The sequence below is a fragment of the Phascolarctos cinereus genome, unplaced genomic scaffold (genome assembly GCF_003287225.1).
Source record: "Phascolarctos cinereus isolate Bilbo 61053 unplaced genomic scaffold, phaCin_HiC Scaffold_9;HRSCAF=440, whole genome shotgun sequence".
In the NCBI taxonomy this organism is placed as follows: Eukaryota; Metazoa; Chordata; class Mammalia; order Diprotodontia; family Phascolarctidae; genus Phascolarctos; species Phascolarctos cinereus.
The window spans coordinates 195773083-195786270 of record NW_027556402.1 but is presented as its reverse complement, the minus strand read 5'-3'; the positions used below and the strand labels follow the sequence as shown (position 1 = coordinate 195786270).

The window sequence follows — 13188 nt, the reverse complement described above, 5'->3', positions numbered from 1 at the left end:
TTGGGGATAGCTGAACTTCAGTGATGGAGCTTTGATTGACTTTGATGTGGGAAGAGTCTGACTTTGATTCCAGCTGGAGGTCTGTACAGCATATCAGACACTTGGCTGGACGTCGGAGAAAGAAAAGAGATGCTAGGTAATGAGATCCTTTCCCAACATGGGACCAGGGAAAGCCATGGGTGTGGAATGCTGTCCAGAGTTAGCATTTTTGTTCCTTTCTATTATTGGGAGTGCTGTCTCATCCCTGGTATTGCCCTCCTGTCTTGGGGGCACACAGATGAATCGAGCTGTGGACCTGAATATCAGAGCTAAAGAAATAAGGGCAGAGAATGACCTAGATCTATGGAAAACCTGCTGTAATTAAGGAACAGCGATGTTGTCAACAAGCCAAGGGTCTGGAGACAGAACTTAATTGACAGACATTTGACAGGGGCTGGTTCTTTGTCTGCTGCAGGCTCCTCTTGCTTTGTGATCAATGTTTTGGTTTTTTTTTAAATGCTTTGTCTTAGACTGAGAGAAGAAAATAAGCAATAAAGTAAATTCCTATGAGGTGTTCTAGTAACTGAATCATTTTTCTGCCTAAATTCATAAAATATCAGAGCCCATAAAAGCCACAGAGCCCAAGGGACCTTGGAACACAAAACATAAAATATCCTGTGGTGGAAAGAACTATAGAACACAAAATGTTAATGCTAGAAGGTCATGGGACCTAGAATGGAAGAGCTAAATGGGATCTTATTATCATCATCATCATTATTATTTTACATAAAGCCCTACATTTCTCTGCCTCCCAATAATAGCGAATTACCAAACACGTCAGCATAGATGATTGATTTTCACATGCAGTAAAATACATTCAACGACAAAATTTTATCATAAAGACTTCAATCTTTCTTTGACAATTCAGGAAGCATCAGCAGAGTGTCAGAGTCATTATTAAGAGCATCAGTAGTTGGGCAGGCTGGTGAAAATACTGCAGATGTAGGAATCTGAGGGTGGTTCGGACTGGGAATGTTGTACCCAAGATTTCAGGGGTCTTTCTGCTCCACCCTGCTGTTGCCTCCCAGTCTAGGAGAAAGATCACTGGGACATGTGTGTGTATGTATATATGTGTTTATGTATGCATATGTATGTGTGTATATACATACACGCACATCCGTCATGGAGTCCAGAGGTTCTTTTGCGTAGGGACTGTGTGAACTGTCACGATCCATGAGGCTCACAATCCATCCTCTCCGTTTATAATGGCTGCTGAGAGGACCCGATGCCCAATACAGAACAGTGTTTAAAAGCAGCACTTTCGTTCTGGCAGAATCATCGTGAATGGGATGATGTATATGACAAAGCTTCGTGGTCTTGGGACAAAAAGTGCTCTATAAATTGCAAATCCTAAGACGCGAGATGGGTTTTCCTTCAAACTAATTGACACAGAGGTTTTAGGAAGAATGTGATGGCCAAATAGACTGGTTGATAATTCTATCCAAACATGCAGAATTAACAAAAATGTTTGTAATGATGAGTGTATTCTTTGCTCTTAGGGACCTTTTAAAAAATCTTTCAAGCTACTTAAAGGCACAACCTAGAAATTGGTGAATTATTCTCTGGGTAATATTTTTCTTTTTAAAAGCTAAGCAGTGCAGTAGATAGAGTGCTGGGCCTAGAGCCAGGAAGACTTGAATTCAAATCTCGCCTCAGACATTTACTAGTTTTGTGACCCTGGGCTAGTCACTTAGCTCTGTTTGCCAAAAACATCTACTTCCCAGGGTTGTTGTGAAGATCCAATGAGATAATATTTGTAAAGTGCTTAATACAGTGCCTGGCACATAATAGGTGCTTAATAAATGTTTATTGATAGATTCAAGGCACTTATACATTACAGGGGTCAGAGGGAGAGGAGAATAAGATACAATAGATACCCAAATAAGCAAATACAAGATAATTTGAGGAAACAACATTATTTAACAACAGAATCAGGACAGGTTCCGGTAGAAGTTAGACCATGACCTGAGCCTTCAAGGAAGCAAAAGGTGGTAAGAGGCACAGCGAAGTGGGGGAATGGATTTCAGGCATGTGGGCAGCCTGGGCAAAGATGCAGAGGTGAAAGATGGAGTGATGAGTCCTGGGGATAGGCAGAAGGTCAGTTTGGCTGAATGGGAGTGGATGGAGGGAGAGGAATCTGAAAATAAGCCTGGGAAAGCAGGTTGAAGTCAGATTTCACAGGGCTTTAAAGGCCAAATTGAAGAGTTTATATTTTATCCTCAGAGCCACAGAAGATTCAAGCACAGACCTGCACTTGAGGAAGATTATTTTGGCAGCTGTGGGGAGGATGGGTTGGAGATGAGAGAGGCTGGAAGGAGGGACACTAATAAGAGGCCATTGTCACAGTCCCACGGGCATGTCCAACTCAACACGTCCAAAACAGAATGTGTTTTCTTTCCCCCTAAGTCCCCCATCCCCCTAAGTTTCTCACTTCTATTGAGTGTGCCAGCATCCTTGCAGTCCCCTAAGTTCAAAACTTAGGAATCATTTTTGACTCTTCCCTCACTCCCTCCCCTCCCTCACCCGGTTACTTGTCAGATGTGGTGACTCTCCAGCCTCAGCATCTCTCACATACTTCTCCCCTCCATTCACACAGCTGCCATCCTAACACAGGCTCCTGTCACCTCTCCCCAAACTACTGGTAGACTCCTAATTGATCTCCTTGTGTCCAGCCCCTTACCTCTGCAATCCATCTTCCACAAAGCTGCTAGATGGACATTCCTAGAACACAGGTCTGATTACATCCCTCCCCTGCTCAGTAAGCATCAGCGGCTCCCTATCGCTTCCAGGATGCCTTGTTTGGCCCTGATGATCCTTACCCCATTTGCTCCAGCTTATCATTCCAGGCTGATTACACATCCTTCTCCCTTGTACACTCCTCCCTCCCAGCCAAACTGGCCATTTCTACTCGCTGTTTCCTATATTCAGCCTTGTATCTCCTATCTCCTTGCATGCCTTTGAACGACTGGTATGTTTTTCCTTTTCCCCTCCACCTTGGGGAGCCTACAGTCCTTTTCAAGGCTCAGTCCAAATGCAGCCCCCTAGAAAAGGCTTTCCCTGATTCCACACTTGTTAATACTCTCTCTCTCTGAAATGTTCTGTGCATAATGGTTTGCATTTACTTATGCATCCACTTCTTGTCTTCTCCTTTACCCACCTGTTACAGGAGAAAGACCACGCAGCGAGACCCCTACCTATGTGAATATTCCCGTCAGTCCCACTTCCAAGAAGCAGCTTCACTACATGGAATTGGAGCTTCAGGAACCTAGCCCCGGAATAAGAGGTAGGGAGAGATGCCCCTTCTCTGTGTCATCTCCAAGTACACTTGGCTTGTACCACGTTTGGGAAGAGGTCCCACCTGGACATGGTTGCCAACCCTAGATATTTGTTTCCATGACGCCAGCCCCACCACTACCCCAGACCGCCCACCTTCAAGATGCCTCAAGTGAAAAATCAGGTTCTCTAGAGGAGCAGAAAGTGCATAGGACTTAAAGTCACTCTACAGTTTTGCCACTTGCTGGCCATCTGGCCTTGGGCAAACCATTCCCCTCTGGGCCTTGGTTTTCCCAAATGAAAAATGCAAGGGTTGGACTGTATGGATGATGCCTGGCTCACCTCCTTCTCGTCCTCATCTGTTCCATGCCCCTGCCTCTGGGAAGGTCTGCACTCAAGTCATTCCTAAAAGATAACTTTCTATTCCCTTCTTATGTCTCCAGAAGAAATAGAGAAGGGGCAGCCTTCTTTGGCAGTGTGTTCATGTGTTTCACAGTTTTCAGAGTCTGGCATTCTTCCTGTTTCAGATCCAAACACTCAGGAAGTGAATTGAGCATAAAGTCATTCATACAAAGCCACTAACAAGTATGCTTTTTGTTGTTGCTGTTTGGTCGTTTCAGTCATGACCCCATTTGGGGTTTTCTTGACAAGAATACCAGATTGGTTTGCCATGTCCTTCTCCAGCTCATTTTACAGGTGAGGAAACTGAGGCAAACAGGGTGAAGTGACTTGTCCAGGGTCACACAGCTAGTAAGGGTCTGAGGCCAGATCTGAACTCAGGACGCTGAGTGTTCTTGACTGCAGGCCTGGGACTCTATCCACTGCACCACCTAACTGCCCAATAAGTATACTGCCTAGCTTGAAGCGAAACCTGGCTTTGGAATAGCTTTGGATACAGAATGCTTGGATTTGAATCCCAACTCCGTTCCTTACATGCTGTGTGATCTTGGCTAAGTCATCCTCACCCTTAGCCACCGTGTCTTCATCTGTGCAGAGCGAAGATGCTGGACCAGATCATCTCCAAGGCCTTGAGCTTCCAGCCTGTGCCTGTCATCTTACAAGGAGCAGGATTATTTCAAGCTTTCTCTGGCGCCTCGATTAGACCTTGGTTGGCACTTGAGCCAGAGGAGACAAAGGCTCCTCTTAGGGGGAGATACTCCAAAGGCATCATGGTTACATGGTAGCCTAGATCTCACTAGGGAACCTCCCAATGGACGGAGCCTCTGCCATACATGTCCCCTGGGAGGGCATGCTCTGGGAATTAATGAAAGCTTTTGTTTTCAGGGGCTGGAGCCACCCGGTATGCCCAGATTGATATCACTGCCACCGAGACAGCGCACAAAGTGGGTGCCCAGCATGCGCAGACCCGGGAGGAGCGTCTACAGGAACTGGAGCAGAAGCAAAAAGGGGCCCATCAGTGACCAGCCTGTCGAGAGCTAACGCAGGGCTGCCTTGTTGGGGCTTCCGGGCACTTCTGGGAGGGCTCTGTCTTCTCCTCTTTGGGGTGTGCCACCTTCGGATCCAACTGTGGCACCTTGCACTCAGACCAGGTGCCTCCTAGACACCTCGCTCAGACATAGACAAGCAGGTGGTGGTGGCGGTACACCATGGGCTGAATATTTTTCCAGCTAGTAACATGGTGGTCAGAGGATCAATGTTGGGGTAATGGGAACCCTCAGGTTAGTTTCTTGTCTCTAGATCTCTGTGTCCCCTTGGAGACAGCAACATGGTAAAGCTGGAAGAACACTCCCGAGAGCTGGTGTCAGAGCACTGGGTTTGAATCTTTGCTGGGCTGTGCGACCATGGGCAAGTTAGTCACCTTCTCTGGGCCTCAGATTTTCATCTGTAACATGAAGGCATTGGACTAGATGATCTCTGAAGCCCCTTTTAGCACAAATTCCCATGACGGAATGTGGAGGGGGGCATGCCGCAAAGCTGAATGATCATGCACAGAGAGACAGCACTCATCCCACAGCAGGAAGTGCCCAGAAAATGCTAAATAGTATGATGGAAACTGAGTGAGACAGCGTGAGACAGCTTTGGCCCTTGGACCCATGCACGTCTTGCCATCTCTGTGTGGAATCATCCTGAAAGCAGGGCTGGAATTCCAGCCTGGAGGTACTGGGTTTGGTGGTTTTTCCCCCCTTCATTTCTCTCCGGTGGAGAAGTCCCTAGTGACTGCAGGGAAAAACCCTTCAAAAGCAAATAACATGTATCCAAGCTGTTTCAGTTTAAAAAATAATAATAAAAAAGGACAGAAAGTGCCACCAGCAACTCACCAATAATCCTTTGAGGATAGTCACCGGAGGCTGAAGGCACAGGCTGCTGATGAGAGAAAAACTGCAGTTTTGCACATTTTTTCAGGGGTGGATTGGGGTGAATGTTGGCATATCTGCACTGGAACCTTGGCTCTGTCCTTACATAGATAATGGGGATGATGATGATCACTGCCCTGCCCTGCCTCCTTCACAGGGCTGTTGTGAGGATCAAATTAGATAATGTGTGTAAGGCACTTTATAATCCATAAAGTGTTATTTCAAGGTGAGCTATTTATTATGATTAATTATTGCTGTTCTTTATAGATTGACAGTTCATCTGTGGGGGTACCTCCTCCATGCAGATCCTGACTCCTCTGTGCCTTAAAAATTCCTCTGCTTCATGGCACCCCATTCGGTGATGGGCCCTCTCCATGCTTGGCTCAGCTCATCTTCAGACAACAAAGAGAGAGGTCATCAATGGGCTGTGGGAAGGCTCTGCACAGGGGAGAACTCCAGAGCCCAGAGGACGCCCCCATGCTATGATGGAGAATTAGAATGGAAGGTTCTTTTGATGAGACGGTGGTTGTGTCAGTAGCAGGGAGTTTCCTGATAGACACATAGGTACAACCGCCATTGAGACCCCATCTGGGTAGCACCACTTCCTTTATTTTTGTGGCATTGACTCCTTGGGCGGATAGACAGGAACCTTTCACGTTAGAGTTTAGGCTGGTTTATTTTACCAGATCCCAACAGTGGCATTCAAAAGTCTGAGTTTCAGTCTGAGTTACCATTTGAATAGCGTTAAGTAATTTCTTCCTGCTGTCTTATAAGGCATTAGGACCTAACATCATGGACTTTCTCATGTGTATAGGTATTAATAGACTGCATTGTATCTTAGGAAAGAACTAAACTGTTTTTTAAATGAAGAGAATTTTAAAAAATGCTCCCTGCATGATAGTAGGCCCAAATGGTAAAAGCCTGTCCTGTACATGTATATTAGAGGAAGCCTATAATTTATCTGATTGTAATTGCTTCTTGGGACCTATTCTAGTGGCTCGTGTAAATAGTTTTAAATCCTTGATATATTTTAAAATGCATATTATTTTCTTGTTGGAAAGTGGTGTTCTCTTTTGTAATGTTTTCTTGTGTCTTTATATGTGATTTTGGCTTTATCTGTTCTCCACACGACTCAGAGCTGACATTAGGTATTTACACTGCTTTACACTGTAGGGGCAACGCAGATTCTAGGCTTGTGGGGGTCTTCTGTGCCCTCACAACAGGCAGGTGGAAGAATGACTTTTCTGATGTGATAAATCATGGTTACTCACCGCGGTGTCAAACTTCAAGGAATTCGAGTTTTTAAATCCCGGCTCTCTGACGAGGGCTGTGTGACCTGGGGAACGCATTCGATTTCTCTGTGCCTAGGTTTCAGTGCTTACCTACCTGACAGGGGTGGTAGGTAGATTAACGAATGTGCAAAGTGCTAGAACTATTGGAGTGTTCTTAAGACTCAAGACCATTATATGTGGAATACAATATCACAAAACTTTTTAATGGATTGACATTATTTATGATGAATATGGACTGGCCCTATGTTACACAGGGTCTCCAATGTAATAGCTTTTAGGGTCATCCCTGATTTCATTTTCTTGAAGGGCTCAATAAAGCAAAATTCAAATGCTTATTTGAAGTGACAACTAGCAAAGTATTTGTCCACATGCATATGTTGGGGAGATGAGGAAATTGTGACCAAGGTAGAGGTACAGGAATGAGACAAACCTGGTCACTAGCTGGTGGTCTTTATATCGGTCTGAATTTTAAAATACTACCACAACAGCCTCTTCAACTGAATTAGCCCCGTGTTAGCTGTAAGAGTTGGAGGAGAAGAATGTATGTGACGCTACGGAAAGATTGTTGGCCTGGAAGATAGGAGTCCTGACCACTACTAGCCAGAGCCCCACCATTGTGTAACCTTGCACCAGTCACTTCCCCTCGGCCTCAATTTCCTCATTTAGAAAATGGGGGTATGAGTGACAGAGAGAATTGTGACACACTCTCTGATCCCTTCCAGCATGAAGAGTCTAGGATTATTTGTAAATGATCCTACTGCTCCATTTTAGGCACAAGCAGAAAACCCACCTATCAGAATGGTCATTTTCACTTTTCTTGCCCATGCAAAGAAATTAAGAAATATCTGAGAGATGGAAAATTGAAAGCATCTAAGAGGTGGAAAGATGAAGAGGAAACAGAAGCCAGATCATCTACAAGGTGGACATATTCTCTCCTACCTCCTGGTTAAATGGGAACTAGCTATTAATGGAATTGATACACACAAAAGTGAATATATTTTGCAATAAGATAATATTTATAAAGTGCTTAGAACAGTGCCTGGCACATAGAATAAACATCAATAAATCTTCCTTCCTTCCTTCTTTTCTTCTTTCTTTCCTTCTTTCTTGCGTACCTAGACTTCTAATATCCCTTCTGACTAGGATTCTATGATTTCATTAGAAGAAAAATAATAGTTTCTTCAAGAATTAGACCTTATATTCTAAGGTTCTCACCCTGATGGACACAGGATTTTATCATGTCTTCTTTAACAACAGTTCTGCTGGATTCCCGAAAGCCAAATATATGGCTAAAGGAGTCAAGGAAGGCAGGGGAGCATTCTCAGATTCTTTCCTTGACTACAAGTGCATCTGAAAGTCAGCTCACTTCTCAGTTGACGGAAACAAGGGCAGGTAATAAAGGAGGAATACAAAAGCATGATCTGATTCTGTTTTTTTTTCTTTTTAATAGCATCAGGGGCCCTAAGTCTTAGAATGAGCTTAGGCTGGCTACAAATGCTAAGGATGATCCAAAAAAAAAGGTTTTGAAGTCCATACTGGGAAAGGGAAGATTTAGACCTAAGAGGGATCTGGAAAATCTCCTAATCTAATCCCCTGACTTGATGATGAAGGCGAGATCCTGAAATGACTTGCCCTAGGTCATCTAAAGAGGCCCCAGGTCCTCTGAAACAAAATCCATTGTTCTTTCCATCCCACAAATGTTACATTTGTCTAGTTTCACAGGTTTATGGTTTTCTTGGTGACTGATATTTTCCTCCCAGTATTTTATTTTGAGAGTGGAGCAGTGGTTATTGAGGAGGAAGCTAGTTAATTCCTATGAATTACATTTCTAAGAAACATTTACTTTAACTCAAAATCTCAGCCACAGATTTCCTGGAATTTATTCTCCACACAGATAGCTGTTAGCACAGCAGGAAAGGCAATGCAGCTGAAGCACAGGAGTGAAAAGGAAATAGGTGTGGCCACAATTCAGGAGAAAGCCAGCATTTCCACCCACTAAGGGCTGTCAATTAAACACTGTATTTATCTAAGGAAGAGAACAAAACGGTTGGTGGTATTTTTAGACAGCCAAGTCCTGGATTTGAAGTTAGAGGTCCTAGGTTTAAAGACTGTCTGTCACTTACTATTTGTATGTCCCTTAGACAAGCCACTTAACTTCTGGGCCTTTGTTTCCTCATCTGTAAAATGGGGGTGGTGGTGCATCAGATTAGGGTTTTTCAGTGTGGGGCCAGTGAACTTGTATTTTATTTAATATATTTTAATATATCTGGTTTCCTTTGTAATCCTATGTGTTTTATTGTTTGCATTTAAAAACATTATTCTGGGAAAAGGAGTCCACAGGCCTTACCAGATTGCCCAGCTGGTCTGTGATGTAAAAAAATGTTAAGAGCCCCTGGAGAAGATGGTCTCTAAACTCCCTGCTCTGAATCATGCATCCTCTGATCCTTAGTAATTATGTTGACTTAGAACAAATGACTGTGAGTCCTTACCCATATAAGGAGCCTGAGCAGACCTTCCCAGGGTAGCATGACAGTAGAATGTGGTCCTTGAATGTCTGCTTTTTCCTGGGGCTTGATCACATCCTCCCCTATCTTGGGAAGGTAGCCAGGGAGGTATATTCAAAGTGTACTTCTTCAGGAGCCCCGAGAATCACAACTTCTTTGAACTAGAAGGAACCTCTAGTCCAGTTCACTCACTTTACAAAGAACCTGGGGCTTAGAGAGGGGAAAGTCCCACAGCTGATGTCAGATCAGAAATGTAAATTCTGGTCTTTTCACTTCAGATTCAAATAAGAGCCTGTTATATGCCTCCCTGCTTCCTGTCTTGTGGCAGATGGCCCCGAGGTCACTGAATGCATCGAGCCACTGGGATAGGGGGTGGTCTAGCGTGATTTTCGGTCCCAGACTCAGCAAATACTGCCCACCTGAACCTTTTTGAGAAACTCCCTTCTTTCTTGGGAGGAATGCTCCTAAGAGTCTATCAAGCATTGTGTGAGCAGAGATACATCTTTCCTTGCTGAAGTCTTATGTGCACAAGCTATTTTCATGCAATAGTTACTTAGCAGACTCCTTTTTAGGGGCAGCAAAGTGGTACAGTGGATAGAGCACTGGATCTAGAGTCAAGATGGTCTGCGTTCAAATCTGGCCTCAGACACATACTAGCTGTGTGACCCTGGGCAGGTCGCTTAACCCCTATTTGCCTTAGTTCTCATCTGTAAAATGGGGACACACTGGAGAAGAAAATAGTAAACCACTATGGTATCTTTGCCAAGAAAACCCCATGGACAAATATCCATGGGGTCACATAGAGTTGGACATGACTGAATAACAAAAAAGGCTAGGCAGCTATGTTGTACAGCGGATAGAAAGCTGGGCCTGGAGTCAGGAAGACTCATCTTCCTGAGTTCAAATCTGGCCTCAGATACTTGCAAACTGTGTGACCCTGGGCAAGTCACTTCACCCTGTTTGCCTCAGTTTCCTCATCTGTAAAATAAGCTGAAGAAGGAAATGGCAAACCACTCCAGGATCTTTGCCAAGAAAACCCTGATGGGGTCACAGAGAGTAGAACACGACTAAACAACAACAAAAAATAACTCCCCTTTATCGAGAATGAGGTAATCTGACAAACTCCACCTTCTAGTACATTTTGAGTCAGCAAACACAAACCTGCATTTTCAAAGAACAAGAATACAAAGGACATGCAACACCAAAACCCCACTAAGAATAATTTCATCTTCTTTTAATGATTTGGAAGGCAACTGAGACTCAGGGTCAGCAGGTAGATGATGCAGTACATAGAGCACTGGCCCAAAGTCAGGAAGACCTGAGTTCAAATTCAGCCTCCATAGATGCTTACTATGTGACCCTGAAGCAAGTCACAACCTCTATTGGACTCAGTTTCTCCATCTGTAAAACGGGGATAAAAACAACTACCTTGTAGGGTTGTGGTGAAGATCAAATGATACTTGTAAAGTGCTTAGCACAGTTCCCGGCACATAGTAAGCACCATATAAAAGTTAGCTTATTAGCTATCATTATCATTAAAGATAATCTTATTAAAAAGGGCTTTGAAAAATTGCGTGTGTTATTTGCCCTGGGGGGTGGTCTAGGGCCTCACTCATTGGGAGTTTTGGGTACGGTGTATTTAAAAAATGATATGACTTCTCCATCTTTATGGATTTTATGGGATCTTATATGAGAGGCTTTAATAAGATTAGGCCTGGTGTTTTTGAGATCACCATGACAGCTTCCCCCTAAGGGAAACTGTAGTTTATAGAATCTATGCATGGAAACCATTGTTATAAGATCTGACCTGATGGTTTTGAGGCCACTGTGACAGTCTCCCCTCAAGGGAGGCTATAATTTATAGAATATACTCATGGAAAAATACTGACAATAATACTTTTCACAGATTGGTACAGCTGTGTTCCCCAAATAATATTGTCTACCACCAGACTGTTTTTCTCACTGATATGCAAACCCCCAAAATAGCATTTTGTCTACCACCAGCTTATTTTTCTCCTTGATAACAAACCCCCAAAATAACATTCTGCTCTGACCCCTGACACACAATTTGGCCAGCTCCAGGGAGGCTGCCCAAAATCATAGCATAAGAACCTCATTCTGAGAGGACCACTGGAGCATCCCTTTCCCTTCAGCAGTACATCTCCCTGCTGGAGCACCCACTTTCTGTTGAATAGATGCTCGTCTCTGTGTTCCCCAATGCAGGACAGCCCTTATGTGAGTTATACTCTATGTTAGCGTATATGCTGAAGCTGTGTGTCAGGGCCCTTTTCCTCTTTCTCCTTTGCTTGTAATAAGCTTTGCACTGAACTAACTCCAATTGTTTTACATGTTAATCTTAGCAACGGACTCATTAGGGGATTATTTTCCCAAAGTCTCTGGCTGGCCCGTGGGCCTTACATAAATTGGGTACACGGACAAAGACTTAACCTATTGATAGCCTGACTTACATGGGGGAAGTAGGGCACTGTGAACTCAGTTGTAGAAAGCAAGGGTCAATAGGGAAAACCTACGTTCTGCCAGGAGGGGCTCCCTTATGCCAGAGGACTGTCTCAAAATAGAGGCAGAGTCTACACGGCTGGTCTCTGAGCTAGGAAGTCTGGGGTGCTGGTCCTTCCTCTGAAACTTACTGACTTTGTGACCCTGGGCAAGTCACCCTAACCTCAGGGCTCTGGTACAAAGGGAGTTTTCTTATGCAAGGGTTCTTTGTGTCAATGAAATCACAGATCTATTCCCTGGCCTTACCCCTATTCTAGAAATGATAACAGAGCATTCTCATATCATCTTTGATATAAGGAGGAAGGTACCACCACCCAATATCTTTGCTCCAAACCCACTGATGTTCCAAGCTTCACTATTTCCTATCAAAGGCACCACCCACCATCTTTCTAGTCTTCCGGTTTTGAAATTCTGGTGCTATCTTCAACTCCTCACTCCCCACTCATGGCACCTGTATACTCTGTTGTCTAATCTGGCTACTTCTACCTCCTCAACATCTGATAGTCTCCCAGACTTAAGGCTTCTCCTTATAGACGCCAGTCCATCCTACTCTCCACATTGCTCCTCAGGTAATTTTCCTTAAATGCAGATCTGATCATGCCACTCCCCAACTCAATGAATTCCAATAGCTCCAATGTCTCAGTAGAAACTGCTCTGTTTACCTTCAAAAGCTCTTAGCCTTCTGGCCCCCACTGTCTTTTTAGCCTCATGGAACATTACTCCCTTCCCCACACTCTACGATCAAGCCCACCTGCCCTTTTTCCTCATACATGACACCGACTCCAGTCTCCATGTCTTTGGCCTGGCTGTCCCCTGGGCCTAGAATGCATTCCCTCTTGGGTACCCTCTCAGAGTCCATCTCTTCCTTCAAGATACATGCATCACACGAAGCTTCCCCCTCACCTCCCAAACGACCTTGTATTTAGCGACTTTGTATTTGTCTTTATTCTCTTTAAATTTATTCTGAACAAACTCATATAGGCACTTGTCTCCCTAGTTAGAAAGTAAGCTTCTTGTAAGGAGGGGAGTTGTGTTATTCATTGTCTCTGTATTGACAGTGCCCAGCACAGTGCCTGGCACAGAGAAGATCCTTAATGAAGACTTTTTGATTTACTGATTATCCAGTGCTGGTGCTGTTTCACTTAGGTGCAAGAAATTTAGGCAAAGGCCTAGTCTTGGCTTGAAAATGGCCTCCTAATGAACTTCAGGTTCAGCTAGTTCTCAATTAGTCCTGAGAGTAAGAGAGAA

At 44.1% G+C, this 13188-nt stretch overlaps 1 protein-coding gene across 1 annotated transcript in view; it reads left to right on the top strand.

Annotated features, from left to right (window-relative positions):
* DOK7 (docking protein 7) overlaps nucleotides 1-4887 on the top strand; it is a 117425-nt gene extending 112538 nt beyond the window's left edge. The window contains exons 9-10 of the mRNA XM_020992264.2: nucleotides 3206-3322; nucleotides 4597-4887. Coding sequence (XP_020847923.1) covers nucleotides 3206-3322; nucleotides 4597-4733 — 254 coding nt within the window. The 3' untranslated portion in view covers nucleotides 4734-4887. The remainder of the gene's footprint in view (nucleotides 1-3205; nucleotides 3323-4596) is intronic.
* Nucleotides 4888-13188: the final 8301 nt, after the last annotated feature.